This window comes from Chaetodon auriga, chromosome 22 (assembly GCF_051107435.1).
Source record: "Chaetodon auriga isolate fChaAug3 chromosome 22, fChaAug3.hap1, whole genome shotgun sequence".
Lineage (NCBI taxonomy): Eukaryota > Metazoa > Chordata > Actinopteri > Chaetodontiformes > Chaetodontidae > Chaetodon > Chaetodon auriga.
Window position 1 is genome coordinate 18,791,353 of NC_135095.1, and position 23,563 is coordinate 18,814,915.

The 23,563-nt window shown below is 47.5% G+C and overlaps 1 protein-coding gene across 5 annotated transcripts in view; it reads left to right on the forward strand.

Moving 5' to 3' along the window:
* Positions 1-2,798: 2,798 nt before the first annotated feature.
* Positions 2,799-23,563, forward strand: part of grip1 (glutamate receptor interacting protein 1) — a 55,704-nt gene continuing 34,939 nt past the window's right edge. For 4 of the 5 annotated variants that reach the window (XM_076721981.1, XM_076721982.1, XM_076721983.1 and 1 more), the window contains exon 1: positions 19,195-19,647. In XM_076721981.1, coding sequence (XP_076578096.1) covers positions 19,512-19,647 — 136 coding nt within the window. In that variant the 5' untranslated portion in view covers positions 19,195-19,511. Of the gene's footprint in view, positions 3,024-19,194; positions 19,648-23,563 lie in introns of those variants that run through there. The other variant, XM_076721985.1, reaches the window with a different exon arrangement.

Here is a 23,563-nt window from a genome sequence, read left to right on the forward strand (position 1 = left end):
ACAGTTTGCTAAGCTAAGCTAAATTGTTGCTAGCCCTCTGTCGTTAGCTAACGTCTCTTAGCTTAATTCTGACCCTGATTGGCTGGTTAGCGATACGTGTTCACATTTCCAAACAGTACGTAATGTTTCCACGCCACAGCGTTATCTCGGGTCACGTTAGCTGCGTAAACTTTTCTAAACACGGTGCAGAGCTGCTAACGTTAGCTTAAGTTCTGATCCAGGACCAGTTTCCACACAGCTACAGATACTACAAAGTGGATGTGCTACTCATGAACGTCATAGTTTTTACATGTAACCCCACAAACTCCACGTGCTCCATGAGCAGCTGCTTCGTCCTGGATCGGAACTAGCAGCAAACAAAGGTCAAAGGTCGCAGCAGAGGGCGCCACAGAGAACAAATGTTCCTGCTACCTGTCAGTCAGTCCTAACAGTGCACCGTACACTTATTCTGTGATGTCAGCGTGGCATCAGCTCCCTGCTTTGTTCTCCACTCTGACTTGAACAATTAAAGGCTGAAATTTGGCAGAATTCCCCTTTAATCCCCAGCCGGGCGGAGACGGGTGGTGAATTCCTCAGAGGCGAGTCGGGACAGGAACTACACTTCAAATACCTGCGTGTGTGTGGTTTCCAGGTTACTGTGTCTGCAGGCTCATTACTGCAGCACAGCAGACTGTTAATTGACAGAATCTGAAAGGGTCTCTATGAGTATCACGTGTATTATTTATCTTCACCGCTGCTGGAGCTGAAAACATGTTTGTTAGTATAAGAATAGCTGTCAAATCATCATTTGTGTCTGTATTTGTATATTTCTGTCTTTATGAATAGTTTAATAAAAAATCTTTTATTGTCAGCTTTCTAACAGAAGTCAGAGAAGTACATTAAAAGTAAAACAGCAACATCTCACTGTAGAAATACTCAAGTTACCACTAAAAGTCCTGCATTCAAAATTACAGTTTATGTATTACCATCAAAATATACTTCAAGTACCAAAGTAAAAGTACTCCTCATGCAGAATTGCCCATCTCAGAGTAACATTGAGCTGGTCGGATGGAGCTAATTTGAACTCCTTTATTTACTGTATTATCTTAATAATATCTAATAATGTATTTGTTGATTATATTTTGGATAATAAATCTGAATTTGCAATTAACCAAACTAAAGAAATGATGAGGAGTAAAAAGTGCAGTATCTCCCTCTGAAATGTTGTGGAGTAGAAGTATAGAAAAAAGGAAAACTAGGAAAACACATTTTGTACTTCAGTAGACTACCTGAGTAAATGTACTCAGTTACTTTCCACCTCTGCTTTCTAAAGCTGTAACTGTGACTAATACAATAAGTTTAATATACAAACAGCATTTCAGGTTTTAAATGAGTGTTTCATCATGACGGCACAGTGTGGTCCACAGGAGGACGGAGATGTCCACATTCAGCTCTGTGGACCATCACAGGGACGAGCTGCTCTGGGGAAAGAGACTGGGAACTTCCTCAAATGTGCTTTTTCAGCTCATCGGAGGCTAAAACCATCAACCATTAACTTGATTTCAGCTTATGTTGTATTCTTGAGTGTATGAAGGGGCATCCTCAAAAGGCTCAGAGGTTCACGGCTTCGTGAACACATGACTGCATCTTTCACGCAGCGTCCATCTTTTTGTGAGTCAGGGTTGTGTTAAAGTGGGACTGATCTTCTCTTCTAAGTCTGCATGAAAGCAAATAAAAGCATTTCCCAGAAGTCAAAGTTTAACTGGAGGACCGCTCAGCTGATCTTTACCTGAAGCTTTCAACCACAAACCGTTGAATTTGACCTGATTCACACCTTCTCTGAGCCACAGCCACCCACACCAAGGATGAAGGAAATGAACACTGAGCTGTTAACAGATACTTTAACTGTGGGATCAGAGTATATGGACGTATCTCACGTTTGCTCCGACTGGGGAAGTGGCTTTAAAATCTGTCCATGTTAATATTTGGTTCATGCAGACTGAAGTCTTTGAGGATTCTGGAAACATCTCCAGATCTGTTGTATGACCTTGTGTTTTAAAGATTGATGGGCAGCCCATAGCTTTATTTGTTTATTTATTTATTTAGGAAATTCAGGTACTTTTTAGAATTTAATGGTGACACATGAGAAGCAGCCGGCCGCGGCTGGATAAGAGATAAACTCTGATTATGTATTTATTTATGTATTTATTTCGAGCTGCTGTGGTTCGTGTAGGCTTCTCTGTCGTGGTTTGATCGCTTTGAAGTGAATCATCCGTGTTTCTCTGTCTTGTATCGGCTGCTTGAAGCTGGGGGAGTTTATTGATCCCGGCAGATTTCTCTCCTGCTGCGTCTCCTCATCAGACTCTGATATGAATGAATGAAGGCGGGAGGCGCGTGCGCACGGCCGGCGCGTGCTTGTCGGGCAAATTACTTAAATGGCTGCGAAAATTAAGTCTTATGAGAAAACACTTCAGGCAATTTAAGGACTATCTGAGGGAAGCGAAGCGCGCGGATCGGGCTGATTCTTGAAGCGCGCGGGTTCGGGCTCAAACGGTACCGATACCCCGTTCGCCTCGCGGGATCCTTCACGGTCATCACGTCACCCTCTCCCTCTCCCTCTCTCTCTCTCCCTCTCTCTCTCTCTCTGCCCACTACCTACCTCGCGCTCACACTCCTCCAGAGACCACAGCGAGGCTCGAGGGGTAGAGTTACAGGAGGGGGAGGGGGTAGAGAGACATAGACAAAGAGAAGAAAGGGAGAGAGAGAGAGGGAGAAATTCGCGTGCCTGTGAGAGGTTGAAAAAGAGAGAGAGTGGGAGAGTGAGGCAGGCTCAGAGTGCAGGGGGAGGTGGATCCCGATGTAGTGTAGGAGCTTAAGCTAAAGCTAACTAGCCATGTTGCTGTCGCCGCTGCTGCTGCTCCTCCCGCTGCTGGTGGTGTGTGTCTGCTAGCGGGCCGCCCTGGACTCCCTATCCGCCCTGAGGTGCATCATGCCCGGCTGGAAGAAAAACATCCCGGCCTGTCTCCAACCGGACCAGGAGGGAGGTAAGACCAGACCAGACCGATCCGCACAGGTTCATACCGACCGGCGAGTGTGTCCCTCTGTGTGTGTGTGTGTGTGCGCGCGCGCTTTAGTACATACCTGTGTGTGTGTGTGTGTGTGTGTGTGTGTGTGTGAGAGAGAGAGAGAGAGAGAGAGAGAGAGAGAGAGAGAGAGCGTGTAGCCTAATTATCTCCGGTGCTATCTCTGAGCAGCGTGCTTTGGCGCCGCCGGTGGAGCTCAGCTCGCGCAGACGGCGACTGTCTTGAAATTAGTGAAAGTTGGTAACTGATACCTTGTGAATGTGCGTGTGTGTGTGCGCGTGTGTGTGTGCGCTGTCTCGTGTTAATCTGACGCAACGGGTGAGGTTACAGTGACGTTACGGTGATTTCACGTTAGAACGATCACCGATCACCGGTCACCGGTTACCGAGCAGCGGAGCGAAGTTAGCAGGGCTGCTAACAGGCTAACCAACGGTTAAACCGGGCGAGGAATAACGGTTGCTGCTGGTCAGCAGAGGGTCTGCCCTTGTGTGTGTGTGTGTGTGTGTGTGTGTGTGTGTGTGTGTGTGTGTGTGTGTGTGTAACGACCACCTCCACCGGGCCGCGGGCGGCAGCAGCCCCGGTGCTCGCTGGTGTGCCAGCATGTGACCCTTCAGGGGGGTCAAGTGTGACAGAGCAGTGAAGGATGGGCTGAATGCTGACAGGTGAGGAGCTAACGCTGAGCGCGCACAGGTGCGTGAAGACGCGTGAGTGTGACGGTTTGTGGCCGCGCAGAGCAGCAGCCCTCATGTTTTCATAACAGCCTCTAATGATATAACAGCTCTGGACGTGTGGTGAAGTGCTGGAACCTCCCATAGACTTCTACATGGTGGAGCGTTTCATGGTGTGGTAAACTCTGCAGATACTGTGTTTTTTGGTGAAGTATGACACTGCACAGTTTGTGAAGTACACGCAGTTAGTTGTGTTTTTTGCTTTGATCATTAAATCCAAATCCCATAAATAAACTGCTTTTGTCAACGATTAAAGGAAGAAACCTCCTGCAGGTGTTTCAGATGTAGACGTCTGTGAAATCCTTTAAATAAGAGGCGAGTCCATAAACAGAAAGGTACGATTCTGGTAATCGATTAATGGTTTCAATCATTTTTAAAGCTCAGTGTCAAATTTCTGTTTTTTATCAGCAGGTTGAATTTTTGGGTTTAATTTAATGACGTCACCTGAAGCTTTAGAAAGTCTGATGGACATTTATCTTTATTTTCTGACATTTCATTGACTAAATGATTCATTGCTTAATCAATGAAATAACGGTCAGGTTTATCAATGATTAAAATAACCATTAGTGGCAGCCGGCAGTCATTCGTAGTGAACCTGACTGTGTGATAGTTTTTTGAGTTAAACTGTGAAGAGATGAAGTGTTTTTGCTGTAGTTGGTGGAGTAACTCCAGTCAGTTTCTCATAACACTCAGTTTCACATTTCATTACCTTTCCAGTCCGAGAAACAAGCTGTTGTCCTGAAAATAAATTAAAGCTGGCAGGTTGTTTCAGATTTAGACATTTCTGAAATCATTTATTGCTGAAACGATTTCAGTTGATGAACAGAAAATTAATCAGAGGCTGTTTTCCCCCATCGATCAGCTGTTGAAGTTTTTTTTTTAAGTTAAAATGCTAAAACTTCTCTGGTTCCAGTGTCCTGAGTGTGAATATTTGCTGCTTTTCTCACTTTAATTCCATATTAAACTCTATATATTGTAGTTTTGAGGTGTTAGTCGAACAAAGCGAGACCCTTAAATGTGCCAGTTTGGCTTCTGGGAAATTGTGATTTATTGTCGTAACCCCGTTTACTTCTTGTGTTGAAAGTGTGGAAGATGCAGATGAACCACTCTGATGATCTAATGATGATCCGATCAGACCAAGAACAGACGCGTCATTGTCGGCCTAAACGGTCCTCGAGCTGGTTATTCTCCTTTTACATGTGGTGTCAGATTCAATAAGCTCACGTTTACAAGGTTTGAACACGACAAACTGTGCACGACCGCCACCACGCACACGGACACGCCCCCCGCTGAAAGGTGGGAGACAGGCGAGGCGGCGCCCCACCTTTTGGAACTCATACAGATCCGTCGTCATTTTGTTTAGCAAGACGGTTTCCTGACGCATAACGAAGAACATCCATCCATCCTCCATCCATCCTCCATCCATCCTCCATCCATCCATCCTCCATCCATCCATCCATCCTCCATCCATCCATCCATCCATCCATCCATCCATCCATCCTCCATCCTCCATCCATCCATCCATCCATCCATCCTCCATCCATCCTACATCCATCCATCCATCCTCCATCCATCCATCCATCCTACATCCATCCATCCATCCTCCATCCATCCATCCATCCTACATCCATCCATCCATCCTACATCCATCCTACATCCATCCATCCATCCTCCATCCATCCATCCTACATCCATCCTACATCCATCCATCCATCCATCCATCCATCCAGCTGCAGGAGGCTCGCTCAGTGCTGAACCCTCATAGACTCCTAGTACTGAAGAATACTTCATCATGCAGTATTTGTATCAATAGATTAGACTCAATCACAAAAATCCAAGTACAGAACTGAGACCTTAAAAGTATCCTGATAACAGTCTGGCAAACAAGGCTCCTTGATGTCAAAGCATCGCAAAGGCCGAACAGTGGGAAGGTGTTAGAGGATTAATTGCGCCTCTCGGGATGAATGAAGTTTGTTGAATTCAGCTGAATGTCCGGCGGCTTTGAGAGACAGACTGTCCCACAGTGTCTGTCCTCGTTAGTGAAGCTGTGTGATAAAAGATAAGAAGCGTCGGAGCGGCGGCGACGCTGGACGGCGATCAGACGGAAACAGCAGCAAAGCGTTTGATGAGTTCATGATCATCCACACGTGGAGTCCTCTGTTAGCCTGTTAGCCATGTTAGCTCCTGCCCGACACCTGCAGCTCTGCCCACATCATGTCTCACAGTCTCACCTGCGTTCAGGTATTTATCACCTGCTGAGTTTAATCATTTCACTATCAAGGTCTGAGGATTCGTTCTCAGAGGCCGGTCTGACTTCTTATCAAGGGCGGCGATAAACGATTATTTTCATCATTGATTAGTTTATTTATTTACTCAGTTAATTGATTAATTGTTTATTCTGTGGAGTGTAAAAAAAGTGGAAAAAATACTCATTAAGAGTCACCACAAGGTCCAAAAGCAGAAAGACTCAGTTTACAAAGATATGAAATACAGGAAAAACTGCAGATTGGACTCTTCTGCTCGACGAACCGATCGAGGTGAGTGATCAATTATCAGAATAGTCGGATGAGTTTCTGCTGACGGACTAATTGTTTCAGCGCAGAGTATAACCCCACAGCGTGACTCGCTTATCCGCCATCGTCCTGTACAGGTGGGAGGATGTTAAACGCTTTCTAATCCAGAGCTTCAGCCCCAGAGGCTGTTAAAAAATATAACGGTGTTGATTTAGTGTTGTGCTGTAAACCTGTCTGTGGCGCTCATACAGAGATAATAATGTAATCCTCAGGTGTGCAGCTTCCAGCCTCACTGTGGTCACAGCGCTTCACAGCGGGACGCTCGAAAACGAACAATACATTCAAATGTTAAATACTAAGAGCCGCTCGGTAAAACACGGAGAAACAGCAGCACGAGAGAGAAAACATCAGACGACCAAAGGCAGGAGAGTAAAAATAGATAACAGGTAAATAATAGATAGACAGACCATAAGAGACACGGAGCACTACTGTATAGTACTGTAGTAACACGGATCAGGAGTGTTTGTATCGTCAAACATCGTGTACTGCTCGGAGCCTCCAAGGGCCCTCCTCATGATCTCCAAAAACACGACCAGTCTTCAAACCGGAGTCAGATTTCACCTGCTCACCTGCAGCAGGACCGCAGCCCTGACAAGCATCGACCCCGGGGTAATTAAACCAACGTTAATTAGTCATATTCTCCCATGAGTTTGGCTCTCAGTGGCTCGTTTTGCCGACTCCTTCCTGTTTTCAAGCAGGTTTGAAGATGTTTGTTCGGATGTCTCGCACGCTCCATCGTTTCCTTCAGGGTCTTCCAGCTGCAGTAACCCACACAGAACGAGCTGATCCCGACTCCAGGCTTCAGAGACCGCAGGCCGATGGCGACTGCCTCGGGGTCACGACCCTGATTTCTTACCTGGCAAGTCCAGAAGGGACCAGCACCTGTGTGCCCTCAGGCCTCGGCCTGACCTCTGCCGTCTGCTGCTCGGCAGGAGCGTCCTTCTCACAAACGTCCTCGCAAACACGAGACTGTTTGAAACCGCCGCCGCTTTCCTGAGCCGTCTTTTCCTATTGGACAGTCTGTGGAGTTCTTGTAAACTCAACCATTAATCGATTAAACTGTGTAATTTAAGTCATTTTTCGAACCAAACTAGTGAAAAAATGCTTCCTGCCTCTCACCTGTGAGGTGTTTCTGCTTTTCTCTGCTTAATATCCTGAACAATGGGATGTCTGTGGGACTTTTGAAGACGTCACCGTGGACATTTGTCTCTGTCGTTTGACGTTTCATCGAGAAAACAATCGATTCATCCAACAAAATCAGAGGATTTATCATTTTGCAGCTCGCAGTTTTACATGTTCTTCGAATGGTTAACCTAGTTTGTTTCTGTGTGTGTTCAGTAATGATTACTGTGTGTGTGTGCGCCTGTGTGTGTGTGTGTGTGTGTGTGTGTGTGTGTGTGTGTGTGTGTGTGTGTCACAGCATGACATCATCCCTCCGTTTTAAGCTTTTTAACTTAGACGCAGAGAAAATGTCTCAAACACACACACTAAGACACACAGTAACACACAGCTTCACAAACTGCTTTCTCTTCTGCTGTCACACACACACACACACACACACACACACTGAAGTACACACTGAAGTACACACACACTGTCCTTTAAGAGGTGCTGATGTCAGAACTCTGCTCATCTTTGTCCTCAGGATTACTGAAGCAGACCTGACTCTGTGTGTGTGTGTGTGTGTGCGCGCGTGTGTGAGACTGTGTGTGTCAGTGTGTGAAACTCTGTGTGACTCTTTGTATGTGTATGCGTGTGTGTGTGTGCGTGCGTTTGTGTGTACATCCAGCTTAATGTATTATCCCTATCGTCTCTGGCACATTTTACCAAGAGACTCCCCCCCCTCCTCTCCCTCTCTCTCTCTCTCTCTCTCTCTCTCTCTCTCTCTCTCTCTCCCCCCTCTCTTTTCCTCTCCCCCCCCTCCTCTCCCTCTCTCTCTCTCTCTCTCTCTCTCTCTCTCCCCCTCTCTCTTTTCCTCCCCCCCTCCCTCTCTCCCTCTCTCCCTCTCTCTCACTCTCTCTCTCACCATGACTCTGTGGAACAAACTGCTGACTGTGTGTGTGTGTGTGTGTGTGTGTGTGTGTGTGTGTGTGTGTGTGTGTGTCATTGCGTGTTTCACTCTGACTCTATCCATTTAAATGTGTGTGTTTTAAGTGTGTGTGTGAGTTGTATAAATATTATATCACCAGGTAACGCTGCACTGATTCTTGCAGCTCAGCCCACATGGCCAAAAGTATGTGGACACCTGAGTGTTACCTGGATATGTGGCGGTTGAACATGTGACATCATGTTCATTGATGCTGCTGTAACAGCCTCCTGCGTTCAGTACTCAGATCTTTATAATCTGATTCTGTAACCAGCATCAAAAACACCTGAAGTACAAGTATCTCAGTACTCTGAGTAGATGTACTTCGTTACTTTCCAGCAGGCGTTGAAGCTGCTGTCAGTGAGTCCAGCGCTGATGCTGGTGATCAGGTCTGGCTCTCGGTCGGCGATCCGGTTCATCCTGAAGTTGTGGTTTTGTGGAGGATTATGTGTCGCGTGGCTGTGTGTAATTAGTGCGCTCGACTTTTCATGTCAGTTAATCTGACACAGATTAACTCATGATGAAAACAGTTCTCGTTAATTCTCTTTGTTTTGTGAAACACGTTTCCTCAGCAGTGAAATGCACTTTAGAAATAAGGTTTGGTCCTGTGTGCTCGCCATACTTAGTCCAGCTGTGCGCAGTGGACGATCCTGATGGACATCTTTGATTTGTTTTCTCTTCCAGATCAGTGTTTTAGACAGAAAGCTGTTTGCTTTTACAGCCGTCTGAGCGTCTGACTGATGATGTGTTGATGTCCAGACGTGAAGCTGCTCTGTGAAATATCACCAGAGAGGACAGACAGACAGAGAGGACAGACAGACAGAGAGGACGGACAGACAGAGAGGACAGACAGAGAGGACAGACAGACAGAGAGGACAGACAGACAGAGAGGACAGACAGAGAGGACAGAGCGATGACACTGATGGCACAGCAGCCACAGTGTTCAAAGGCAGCATCCACACTGAGGTTTCAACAGGAAACAGACCCAGAATCAGAGTCTGCTTTTACTGTCCTTCATCTGTTACACACACACACACACACACACACACACACACACACACACACAGAGCCCTGGGCAGCGTCCAGGTGGACCGCCAAGCTGCTGGCATCATACACATACACTCATTTTCTACTTGGATAAGCCCAGCATGGTCACACTGACATAAAACACGTATTAATACACTTTCTCTCTCTCTCTCTCACACACACACACACACACACACACACACACACACACACACAGATTATGTCTCAGTGTGTCTCTCACAGTCCAGCAGTCGGCCTGACACTGAAGCCTGCAGAGAGAGTCTTTCCGTTCTGTTTTATCCGTTGTTGTCCTTGAGAGGCCCACATACATGCATGAGTGTGTGTGTGTGTCTTAAGATAAGTCTCTCTGTGTCTGAGCTTGAAGAGGGTGGAGGAGAAAACTACACCTTAGCAGCACATCGCCGGCCGTCCTTGGCTGAAAGACTTCACGTCCAGTCTGATCCTCTTTTCATGCACACGCAGTCAGAGACCGGGGGAGCAACAGGACGCCAGTCAATGTAAATGTGACATTATTATTCATGCTGGCGCTGAGCTCTGAATGAGAGACTGCAGCTCGATGTGGAGGAGCTGAGGACGTCTCTGCGTATGTCCGCCGAGCCTTTGGTGTGTCAGGGGGAGCTGTGTGAAGTGGGATAAATGTCCTCGAGTGATGTCACTTGAGTCAGCGTCGGCTGAAATCTGAAACTGAGACAAATCTGTTGGTTCGGAGTCGCGCAAATATGTCAGCAGTCGCCGGTTGTTCAGCTGATGGTGGCTGTTAGGGAGTAGGTGAGTGACAGGACGTGAATTAACAAACAGTTTTAATCAACCACTCGTTTTCTCCTCCTGAATATCAGGATTCGTTACTGTAACCTGAATATGTTCGAGTTTTAGGTTGGACAGGATTAGTGATCTGAAGACGTAACGTGGACGCTCATTTTTCACCGTTTTCTTGAATTTGATAAAGAAGAGAAGCAAAGTGAACGGGTGAAGTGAAGAAAAAAGGAGTGTGTTTGGTTTTAGGCCTTAATATCCCGACTGGTTCCCATCATGCTGTGGTCTGTGTGTGTTTGCACGACCAGTTTGTGTCCTCCTGTTTGTCTTCAGTTCAGCTGTTGTCCAGCTGTTTGTCCTTTCTCTCTCTGGGTTCAGGTTGAGCCGAGCCTCCGGGCAATGAATGGAAGTCAATGCAGTGTGTGTGTGGGTGAGTGTGTGAGTGTGTGTGTCCATTAGAAATCAAGGTCAGTCACTCAGCAGTCCATTAAGACCATAGATTCACTCGTCTGTCTCCCTTTTGTTCAGTTTGTTTGTAGGTCTCTCCGTCTGTCTCACTCTCCCTCAGGCTTTATCAATCACTGCCCGTCTGCCCGTCTGCCCCAGTGAATCATGGGATTTCTCAGCAGGGCTCGGACCTCTGAAGTGTCTAAAATCTGTGGTTTTCTCGGAGAGCAGCTGACGCCTTTGAAGCCTGCTGTTCCCCTGAGTGGCCAGCAGGTGGCGGTAGATGATAAACTCTGTGTGTGTGTGTGTGTGTGTGTGTGTGTGCGGAGCGTGGAGAATCAGATTATACACATACACACACACACACCGACAAGGCGTCCAATCGTGTTACAGAGCTGCAGAGGCTTGAGAGCGATATGCAAATGAACCTCCACTTGTCATTTTTAGCAGCACCACACACTCTCTCTCTCTGTGTGTGTGTGTCTCTCTCTCTCTCTCTGTCTCTCTGTCTCTCTGTCTCTCTCTCTCTCTCTCTGTCTCTCTCTCTGTCTCTCTCTCTCTCTCTCTGTCTCTCTGTCTCTCTGTCTCTCTCTCTCTCTCTCTGTCTCTCTCTCTGTCTCTCTCTCTCTCTCTCTCTCTCTCTCTCTCTGTCTCTCTGTCTCTCTCTCTCTCTCTCTCTCTCTCTGTGTGTGTGTGTGTGTGTGTCTCTCTCTCTCTCTCTCTCTCTCTCTCTCTCTCTCTCTGTCTCTCTCTCTCTCTCTCTCTCTCTCGTCCTGCCTGTGTCAGTTAATGTGACTCGACCATCTGCCCGGCTGTCAGGTCTGTAGCGTGAAGCACCGATGAGCCGTGTTCGTGGGGTGCTGAAGCCCTCAGGTGTGTCTGACAGGTAAGGGAGGCGGAGCTGTGCCTAACGCGGCGCCCCTCCCTCGCTGTCCTGAGCTAACGCTGAAGCTAATGTAACTTTAGCACATGGATGAAATGGAAAGAAGGATTTCCTCACTCTGCTGTGACTGAATCGTCAGATTTGTTGGTGATTTAATCGATTCAGTCGAAGGTCAGCTGTGCTCCTCGTGTTGAAGCGTCCTCGAACCTCAGATCACTCTGGACGTTTGTGTGTTTTAGGAATAAAATAACGTAATGACGCAACAGAAGCACAACAAATGAGCTCATTGGACGGAGACTCAAAGGTGTTTCCAATATTCTGTCCACCAGCATTTGATTCAGCCAGTTTCTCAAATGTTAATCTTAATCTTAACCTGAGATTTTCTGTGATTCTCAGTGGACGTCAAGCAGCTGAAAAGTCTAAATTACCTCCAGCTCAGCTTCTGCGCTGCGATTTCTTTCCACTTATCGGATGAAATACGCACTGACTGCCTACAATAAGCTAATATCAGCCTGGCAGATTTATTGGTCCAGCTCTGTTAGACTCACTTTATTTCCTCTGTGTATTTCTATACATTAGTTGTAGACATTGTACAGCGTTTCCTCGCCGTGGTGCAGGTGTCAGCACACCTGAGACGTGTCAGGACTGAGAGCGGCGACGGCGCTTTGGTTGAGGTTCGGCTCAGTGTTGATTGGAGCTGCAGTCTGTCTTTGACCAGGTGATAAGTGGGCGTCCCTCTTGTCTTTTTAAGGCTCGCAGAGCTTCTCTGGTTCCCGATGGACCGTTCAGTGAGGCTGTTGGCCATTTTCTGGCCTCTGTCGCCACACGTGAACACGTCCTGCGTTACGACACGCAGTTCTGCTCGAGCCGGGAACGTGACGGCCCGGGAATTTCAGTGGGGACACGATGCACAGAGGCTTCTGGGATATGAGTCGACATCATCGCTGCTGATGCTTGAAAAGGGTTCAATTCCACCTAATCAAGCTTCTCACCTGTTCAAGCTTCTCACCTGTTCAAACACACAGCACTCGTCTGATTGTGACTGTTTGATTTCCCACAGCTGCTGCTGAGGCACACACAGGCAGTAAACTGGTTCAACACACACCCAGAGTGTGTTTGTGTGTCCTGAGGTGAGATTAAACATGTCCAAGACAGGAAGCACACACACACACACACACACACACACACACACACACACACACACACATAGTAAATCTCTGTGAACTCTGACCTTTGACAGACACAGTGATTGACAGCTGGTCTGCAGGGTGTACAGTGACAGTCAGGAAACTGTGTGTGAGTGTGTGTGTGCTCATATGTGTGTGTGTTGACCTTTGACACCTGTCCTGACAGCTCTTGTATCCCACGATGCCTTGCTGCCTGACAGACGGAGAAATGCTGACTGAAGAATGACACACGCACACACACACACACACACACACACATGCACACACACACGCACACACACGCACACACACACACACACACACACACACACACACACACACACACACACAAAGCAGTGAGTACAGGAACGATTGAGCAGAAAATAGATGGATGATAAGTTAATTAGTGGGTAATGGATAAATGGGTCTGATTGGCTCTTTTCTCCACCCAAACATTACGTCGATCTGACTCCTCAAATGTGAGAATTTGCTTGCTGATCCTAAAATATCCCGTCAGTAGAACTCAGTGATTGGACGCTTCATAACTGCATCATCAGCGCATCATCAGGACCCACGTGGGGAAGCTCAACTCTGGTGACTGACACGAGTTTTTAATGGTTTGTAGATCGATGTTCTCTGGTGTCACAAGGTGTTCACAAAGAAATACCTGATGATGAGCGTTATTAGACTGCACGCCATGAGCGATGACAGGCGGGTGAAGACGGGGTGAAAACGCCGTCTTGTGCAGGAATGGTGCTGGTTTGCTGCAGTACTGTGGACAGACTTTTTAATGAACTGCCAGAGGAGACTAATAAAAGATTTGGACAGTTTGATTATCATTGCTTATACGCTCTGTATGTCTGAGGTTGTTAGATTGGATTTAATAGTAGTTTAGCTTTTTAAATCATGTTAAAACCTCGTGTCTGCCGTCACTGCGGTCGGTCTGCGTGTGAGCGGTTTTAACAGCAGGCTGGTTGTTGGAGCTGCACCGGAGAACGACCCACAGTGAACAGGTTAACGCAGCGGTTTGAGCTGACCAGAGGGTTCAGGCGTGAAAGCGTCGTCTGTGAGGGCTTGATGTTGAAAAGCTGGCCGGGCTTCTGTCTTTTTACTGTTCAAAAGGACCAACAGATGACTGTTTCTGGCTTCACGGTGTCTTTGATTGTATTTGGGATGAAACGCGCAGTAACCTGGTTAATCGTCTTCTCGTGTGCATGATCAGAATATTCTGGTCACAGTCTGCTTTCCCCAGATTGTCTGTCTCTCATTTCCTCGGCCAACATGCCCACGAGGGAGCGTCCTGCACGGGCTGCCAACGGAGCCTCGGTTGGGAAAGGAAGAGGGAGATGTAGAACATATGCATTGTGGGAAAGCTCAGATGATCCCACACAGAAACCAACCAGCGAGCTTTGAATCAAAGGACAAAACGTGGTGGTGGGCCATGTCCTCCAGTTTGATCTGACACCCAAAGAAAACCTTTTCTGAACTTTCACCTCTATGGCTGAAGGAAAGATGGTGCTTTGGGCTGAAGTGACCACTCTGTTAAGTTTTGGGGACCCTCTGTTTCTCTTTGTAACACAGCTGGAAAGTTGTTTTTCCTCCCAAAGCCGATTTCATCAACAGTTTCAGAAAGACGTTCAGCAGGAAGCTTTTATCCACTAAATGAGGTCGTTAATGCACTTAGGTCAACTCGTCCAATTACTAGCTAAACTAAAAGTTTAGTAACTGGACGCAGTTGTTCTTTTTCTCTCTGGACCTTGAGATTATTGCACCACATGGGGCTGACTTGTGGCTCTCCCAGGCCTCATTAACAGCCCACATGGGGCCCATCTGGAGCCACATTGCTGTGCCAGCCCATCACTAACCCATGTGGGGTCAACACGGACGTGTTGGTGGGGTCAGCGGTCAACTGCTGTCTGATATGTAGAGTACATATTTGTGTTTATTTTGGGCGTTTGTGCGCCTCGATTAGAATCTTTACTCCGCTCATCTCTCAGTTCCTGAGATATTTCAGCAGAGATCAAGACACAGAGGTCCCAGCTGGACTCCGGCCGGCGACACGCTGTTGGCGCCTGGTCATATTTTCGTTGAACTTGTCGTGGCTCAGCTCCTACAGCAGCTGTGGCTGGAGGCGTCATGTTTGCGGGTTGTTCGTCCGTCCATCTGTCCGTCCCGTTCTCGTGATGTCTCAGGAGCACACACAATTTGACCCAAACGTCTCAGAGGATAAAATGATGAAGTGATGACATTTTGTATCCAAAAGGTCAAAGGTCAGCTTCTCTGTGACACCATGATGTGTGTGTCCATTATTCAACGACAGGACCTGAAGGACAGACTGAGACCACGTTTCTCATGTGGTCTGATCCTGAATCAGTGCCTCTGACCCTCAAACTGTCTGATGGTTCAGATCTTCTGCTGTCGTTGAACGTGTGTGTGAAGCACTTTGACCGTCTGCAGCGTCTCTGCAGCAGCGTCCATGTTTGAAGCATCGTCGTCCAGCAGGACCTGATTGGTTGAGCTGATGCTGATCTTCAGGTGATTGTTGCTCCACCTGATGAAGCTCTCTGTCAGTCCTCTGTCCTCCTCTGGACAAACAGTCCCTAAGTGAAGACAGCATTATTCGCTGGAATCATGACCAACAAACATGCTGAACACCTTTAATTAACCTCCTCCACAGTCTGAACTGCAGTCTGGACAACCAGTTCCCACAACTCCAGCAGAGTGAGACGTCGCCTCTCGTCTCTGATGGCAGGTGTCACGTTCTCCCAGTTAGATTTTCATTCATATCATATCAATAATTCAGGCTTATGACCTTAATAGTTTGAGCCTGGACCTTTGGTATTTGGATTAAGTAGCTCATAAAGGATAAAGTTTGCCAGCATTAAAGAGTGCCGGATACATATTTCATCAACACTGCACATCCTCTGTGCTGTGAGGATCAGCATCAGCAGGTACTCAGTGATAAAGGACTTGGATCAGGATTACAGTACATGTACGTTCAGTGTAGGTCCCCTTTAAAGTTTGTCCGTGTTTTACGTTGTTGTGGTGGAGCGGGATGCTGAGGAGGACGTTCGGCTTGTGGCTGTCTGTCTGTTTATAGTTGAGTTTCTTCCTTGTGGGCTCGTTTGGGGTTTTGGTTGATAAATTGATTAAAAGTTTAATTTTAGCACCGTCTCACACTCATGCAGTGCAGAGCTGTCTCACACTGTGTTACTGTGGTCATTTCATTCATTGCACAGTTGGTTTGTCTTTATATGTTGCATACAGCCCTCAATCAATTAGTCTGAAATTGTTAAAAAGTTGTGGAAAATGGCTGATTAACTTCCCACACCTCAAAGTGATGTTTGCCTAACTGTCCATAAACTAAAATATATTGAAACAAGCAGCAGACCTGAATACAAGAAGCTGGAATCAGGAAATATTTGGTACGTTTGCATTAAAAATGAGTGAAACAACAATGGATTATCAAAGTCAATTATCTCTCGATCAATCGATCAACCAATTGTTGCAGGTCTGGTTTCATGTTGGTATTTGAACGTCTCCAGTCGGGTCAGGACAGCGAGTCTAGAAGCGATCACAAGGCAGCGAAAACACGGCTTTGGTGAGGTTGGCTCGTTAAAAACACAGTTCAGAACATGTTGGATCAGATCAAAAGACGACATGATAATTATGGCTGTGCTGGAACAGTTAAAGAACATGTGCGTGTGCGGCTCTCTGTTATTAGCATGTAGCTTGTTGTCGTCTCTCCCTGAGCTGAGACCAGAAGGTTCTGTGGAAAGATGGAGGATACAATAATCACCCAGTGAGACGAGCTTATCTCAGCAGATCACTGGAGGGCGTCAGCCACTTTCAGCGTGGTTTCATCCTCCGTCCAGCTCGTAGGCGCCCTAACCTTGAACGGTTCAGCCCTGAATGAACCAGGTTCACGGACAGGGTGAAGAGGTAACCTCAGTCTGATCAGGAGGCCTCCTTAAGAGCTCCCTGTGAGGGTCTTCTGGACTCTGGAGACCCTGAGGCGGACCCTGAGCACCTGGAGAACAAAGCTCGTCTACCTTCGTGTTTTTGTAGCGTAGCTCGGTGTGTAATGTGTGTGTTTGAGCGAGCGAGCGGCAGAAAGGTGACGCTGAATGTGAGAAAAGGTTGGCAGGAAGTTCTCAGTCGGGCAGTAAATGTACAGCACAGGTCACAGTGTGTCACTTCATGAATGCTGCGGCTTCTCAAGAGCAACAAAAGTCTCGTCAGTTGCTGGAAAGCGTCTAAGAGTCCCGTGTGCAGGTCTTTGTGTGCATGTAGGTTCAGGTGCACACTGAGTGTTTGATGGAGCCTTCAGGGCCTCGTACAGTCTGCACACTTGGTCTTGCCACAGTGTTGAAGGGGTCCCATGTCCCGGATTTCAGGCCCACATAGGCAACATTTAGCCTTTATCTTCCGTCTGAGTCACATCCTCCCGTCTAACCGCCATCAGGCTGTTACTGCCACCAGCACACACTGCAGCTTGTTTTCCTGCTAACTGAGCTTTGAGCCGCAGACCCTCCTCTGTGGACAGCAGGCCGAGATGAACCTGGATCAGGTGTGAGCAGTCCACAGTCTCTGTCAGAGTAACTCAGCTCACGTAGTTTATCAAAACCACTTCAGGTGCTTTTCATTTGGCTGACTCCCACCTGAGCGCCTCAGAGCGCTGAGAGTGGAGGAATTGCATTTACCAAATGCGACATCTTTGCTTACCGCAGCATCGTTTGGAAGAGACAACAATCACTCATGTTGCACGAAAACAGCAGAATCTCTGCTGCACTGATAACGATCACAGTGATGGAAAGAAAGCCGCTCAAGTAAAATCAGCTTGTTTTCTTTAAAACTGGCTGTGTGGTTTTATGAAAGTCTGCAGGCACAGAAAGTCTGATGTTTTCCAGCCTCGGGCTCCTCCAGAGCGCTGATAACTGTGCAGCTGCACAGGACAAATATTTGGACCTAATTATCCCCGAATGAGCCGAGATACACTCGGAGCGGAAAGGAAGAAGAAAATCCTTAATGACGAAGAAGTGGACAAGCTGCAGAAGTGATTCATTCACACACGGCGTAGTGGTGGAGGAGGCCGCCTCACCGGAGACAGACGGACATCACGGCTTTGTTCAGGCTGCACATTTGTTTCGGATCAACCGGATCTTTAAGGCGGACTGTCCCAGCTGATCCGATGGGACTCCAGAAACCTATCTGCACGGGCTGCTGCGGTAACGATGTAGGCGTCATTAACTTGGACTGCTGGTGATGCAGCTTTCCAACACGAAAGCGTGAGAAACCGAGATCCATCATCTCGCCCTCCGAACACTGGCGCTGTCAAGTGGCGGCGCAGAACTCAGCGAGGGAGGAGGCGGCGACCCTGATGCACCTCAGTCGCTCTGGATTCGACGTTGTCCTCGTGTGTCGCGCTGTTGTTTCTTTCTGTTCAGACCTTTTAAAATCTACCTGGACGCAGTCTGAACATGTGAGCCGTCGTACCTGTAAACACAACGAGCAGCGACGTCACACACCTGTGCGCCGCTGCAGCAAGGTGAGAGGTGAAGCCGCTGGAGGTCATCGAGATGATCGCGGGTGAATTTCAATCAGAGTCCATGAAAAGTGAAGAGGCTTTTATTTTGTGAATAAACATAAATGGCGTGTGGGTTCCTGTTGGTGCTGTCGGTGGTTTGGCGATCACACAGTGGAGGTCTGTCTTCAGGATGCACCTGTGACTCCTCCTCCAGGTCACAGGCTGGAGGAGCGAGGAGCAGAGGGAGCAGAACCTCCCTGGTTTCCCTTTACTCAATACTCCCCTCCCCTCCCCTTTCCTCTCCCAGTTTCCTTTGCTCTTCTTTCCTTTCCTCCTCCTCTTCACTTCTCCTCTTCTCACCTTGTTTCCTTCCCTTGTTTCCTCTCCTCCCCCGAGTGTTCAATTACAGACTGCTCTCTGGAATTCACACACACACACATACACACACACATGCCTGAGGAGTTCCCTTCCCCCTCACAGGAATGAAGTGTGTGTGAACAAGGAGGAGGAGGAGGAGGAGGAGGAGGAGGAGGAGGTGAGGATGGTAGGAAAGGAAAAACAGAAAATATGGATAGAGGAAAGGAGGAAGGAAAGAAGGATGGAAGTAAACAACAAAGGATGCAGCAGAACAAAGGAAGTAAGGAAAAATGGAAGCTAGGATGCAACAAAGGATGGAAGGAGCTAATGAAGGAAACAAAGCTCGTCTCTTCTCTCTGCTGACTCTTCAAGTGCACATTTACAGCGTGCACACACACATTCACACACAATGGAGTGCTGAGATGGAGGAGTGGTGTGTTAGAGGGCGAGAGAAGCGAGTGAGCAAGTGTGTGTGTGTGTGTGTGTGTGTGTGAGCTGCGAGCCCTGTGATTGGCTGAGCCCGCCTAGATGCACCAACAGCCGAAAGAAGACAGGAACAGAGGAGGAGAGGGAGGCTGCAGATAGAGCTGTGAATACAAAGAGCATGTGAGTGAGTGAGTGCGTGTGTATGTGTGTTCCAAGCTAGCTAATGTGTGTGTGTGCATGCATGTGTGTGTGACATCCAGAGGTGTGTGTGTGTGTGTGTGTATGAGTGTGTGCAGAGGCGAGCAGGCGAGGAGGAAACCTGATCTCACCCTCTCTCCCTCTGTGGAATAACGCTTTCCGTTAGCTCCCGTCGTTATTAGCCTTGCTGTAAGCGTCTAGCTTAGCCTGGCCCAGCTCGGCCCGGCCCAGTTTGGACCTGGGGTGCTGGTGGTGGTGATGGAGCGGTTCCTGGCCCTGCTGCGCCTGCTGGGCAGGAGGAGGCGAGGGAGGAGGTACCGGGCGGATGACGATTACCAGGAAGGCTACGAAGACGTTTACTACTACACCAGCAAGTACAACACACACCTACTGAGTGAGTCCCATAGAGAAACACAGAGAGAGAGAGAGAGAGAGAGAGAGAGAGAGAGAGAGAGAGAGGAAGACGGGGAGAGAGAGAGAGAGAGAGAGGAAGACGGGGAGAGAGAGAGAGAGACAGACAGACAGACAGAGAGAGAGAGAGGCTTTGTTTTATTGTCTTGGTTGAGGAGCGAGTGAGGAGCTTATCAACAGATTATGGCACTTGAAGTAGGCTTGACTGTGTGTGTGTGTGTGTGTAAGGTCTTGTATTATTGATGAAGGTCGTTAGCGAAGCACTGCTCAGTTACAGCACACACACACACACACACACACACACACAGGTATCCAGGTGACAGGGGGCCAGGTGGTTTGTGGGTAATAACAAGGGAGGAAGTGTTAACTGTGGAAAGGAATGTTGACAATGTGGGGACCCCCCCCCAACACACACACACGTATGCACGCGCACACACACACAGACTCACACACGCGCGCGCGCGCGCGCACACACACACTGCTCGTTGCTGTAGATTCTGTCGTTCATTCGTTCAGGTCTGTCGTAGCTTCTGGTTTTGATGGTTCCAGTCTTGTTCCAGGTTCTTGCTGCAGACTGAAACGCTGAGTGTTCTTCACGTTTGTATGAACTAAATCACAGACGCAGCTTTAAGAACAAGGTGTTTAGCCACAGGCTCCATCAGCTTTAATTAAAAAGCAGCGTCTGACCTTTAATTAATGCTGAACAGAAACGATCTGACCGTGACCCAGATCAGGGTTTCCTGCCCGACCTCACCTGAAAACAGAGCAGCTCTGAGGAAATTCTACTGTTTTGATAAACTTACTGAAGGCGTCCTGTGAGTGTCTGATCACTGGCCGTGCTGTGAGCAGCGTTTCCCCCGTTTTCTTTGTACTGTGCAGCTTTAAGCAAACTTCAGCTGTCGGCTTCACGTTGTTCCACTAATGGACATCTGGTGGCAGTAAGGTGTCAGCTGATGTAGCGGTGGATCAACAAAGGTGGTGAAGAAGAAGACTGCTAGCTAGCAAACAAGCTGTTTTCAGATATTTTAAAGAACTGCTTTATAAATGTTTTATGAGGAAGGAAATATCCTCAACAGGACCGTTAGAGCTCAAGGACACGCCGTAACAAGAAACACAGAGTGTAAACACAGCCTTTGTTTGTTTACAATAACACTCAACAGGGCACCTTTAAGCTTCAGGGAAAGATGAGTTTTCACAAGTTTGGAAGATTTTAAGGTGTGAACGAGCCTCATTCTCCAAATCCACCATTCGACTTTTAGTTTAGGTTTTTCTCTGCATCGACTGCTGTGCTGACATGAGCATATCGAGTCTTCATTGGTAAAGATCAGCAGTGTGTGTGCAGAGTGTGTGTGTGTGTGTGCAGAGTGTGTGTGTGCAGAGTGTGTGTGTGTGCAGAGTGTGTGTGTGCAGCAGAGCCTCCAAACTGTAGTTTGTTGTTGACGTTACTTTCAGGAGGGCAACGTGTTGCCACTCTGCAGTACCTTCAGGGAAGCAGGAGGCATTTCCGAGTTCTGCCTCTCCGTCGGAGAAAAGAATCCTGATCCTGCTTCGATTCGATGATCACAACTGAAAGCTCATCTGGATTTCAGATTTTTCTACATCGTGACAGAACCGCGGACCCACGTCAGGGCTGCTGAGCTGCTGTTGAATCTGATTTGGGAGACGTGGAGTCGTGAATGTCCCTCTCTGACTGATCACATTGTTCTCTCAGTTTTGCCCTAAAAACTACAAAACCCATCATCCTCGGTTGCTCCTGCCAGGGAACAGTCTCCATCCGGACTCTCTTTGTCGGTGCAGTCCGGCTCAGAGCTCTGCAGTACGGCTGCTGAGCTGAGGTCAGCCTTTAGCTTCGCCAGCTGTTAGCCTCGCTGTCAGATCAGACGTTTGCTTCCACGCTGCTCGCTGGGAGCTGTGGTTAACTTCTCAACACGTCGCTCTCGTACCTTTGGCTTGTTTGTGCTGATTGTGGTGGTCCGCCTGAACCAGTGTTTCCCCACTGAAACACCAAATCACAATATCAATACCGATTGATTATTCTTAGATTTATTTATTGCAGTCGGACACTTGATCACACGTCCTGCGTCCTCTGATGAAGATGATAACGTAATAACAGCTCAAGAAATCACAAAAATAAACTCAGCTAATGAATAAATAATAAAGGAAAACTTAAGTCTTCCAATAAAAAGTCTGTATCTAATGATTACTGCGTTTATCGATTAATAAGCAGATTATTGTCCTGATTGATTGATTGATTGTGTGATCAGTGAGTTCAAGGTGACGTCTTTGTGTTTGTGCTTAAAAATCCGGTCGATCGAGGAGAGTTTAGCTGTGTATTTGTATTATTTTGTGTCTCTTTCTGGCTGTTCCTCAGTGAAACGTGTAAATACCTTCACTGCTTGTTTCATTCTCGGACAGAAATCTTTGAGTTTTTGTGGATAAACTCTGGTTCACAGCTCACCCGTCTCCATCCGTCCCTCCAGACAAATCTCCAACAGGACTCCAACTCGCCATCCACTAAACTGTTTACGCTGATTAAAGTGTTTGTGAACGCTCCCAGCTGCGAGCAGATGATAAAGGATTCACTTTGGTGTCCGTCATCGTTGCCTCAGATGTTTCTCAATGAACTGGAGCAGCAGATTAACTGCAGTTCACTCTGTGTGGAGAAATTTGGCCGTTTTGCTGCGAGGGAAGTCCCAAAAATCCACAGATATTAGAACTCTGACACCTTTGTGAAGCCTTGTTTGTACAAGTTTCACATTATTTATTTGAAACGTTGGTCTGTGTGTGTGTTTAGGTGCTAATAACTGTGTGAACTTCATTATTCCTCTGTGAAACATGGCTGTGAGGAGCAGAGCTGCCAGGAGACATTTCTCGCAGCTACCAGCTAGCTAGCAGTGAGTGTGTGTGTGTCTGTGTGTGTGTGTGTGTGTGTGTGTGTGTGGGTGTGTTTAACACAGCGTGTGATTCTATATGAAGGGAATTTAAGGTTGGTTGACTGGCTAACCCACACACACACACACACACACACACACACACACACACACACACTCCTCAGACCTTGCTCAGTTGACTCGAGTCCTGTGTTTGTCGTCTCGGTCAGGCATTGGTCGAGCTTTGGCCCGTGTAACCTGATTGGCTGTTTCAAGCTGCTTACAGTGAGATGCTCCTCTCAGATGTGGTCGTGCTCCTGTGACAGTGTGGACTCGCGATGAGCGGTTTAAAAAAGGACGACAGTGAATGCAGCAGATATGAGCTTTATTTCACAACTACATTACCCACAATGCAGCCTGAAAGTCCTCAGAGCTTCAGAGGTTTGTAGCATAGAGATGCTGACTCATGTGACATCACTTGAGGACATTCGTTCATCAGCCTTCAGACGTCTTCCTCTGGAGGCACTAAAGCCTTCATCAGCATTTAAAACGCAGAAAATGAACACGATGGATGAAGTTAGAGGGCATCGCAGGTTTATTTTCTAATGAGGATTATTAGCCACATTCCAGGTGCGCTCACTTCAGGTAAAGTGGTTTAAATCAGCTGCTGCCCACTGGTGGGTCACGTCCCAGAAGTGAACCGCGGTTCACAAATATATGGGCCACCTTTGACCCCAAAAACCTTTGCTTTGAAATGCTTCACACCTCACATGCTAAAGACGTGCAGGTAGCCTGTTGATGCTAACCCTCGTCGAGCACGTCCGTGCTTTGTAAGTCGTACTCACACTGTCCCGACCTTTTTCTAACCTCATTTACATGTTTTGCTGTAAGTTTGGTTGTAGTGCAGCGTCTCTGGTCTTTTCTAATGTTGGTTTTAAGCTTCGCACTCTCTTGCTTCAGTGATTGTAATTTTATTTGAGCTTTAGGCCTTCAGCTTTCGGGAGGAGGCAGCATCGTGGTCAGAGGTGT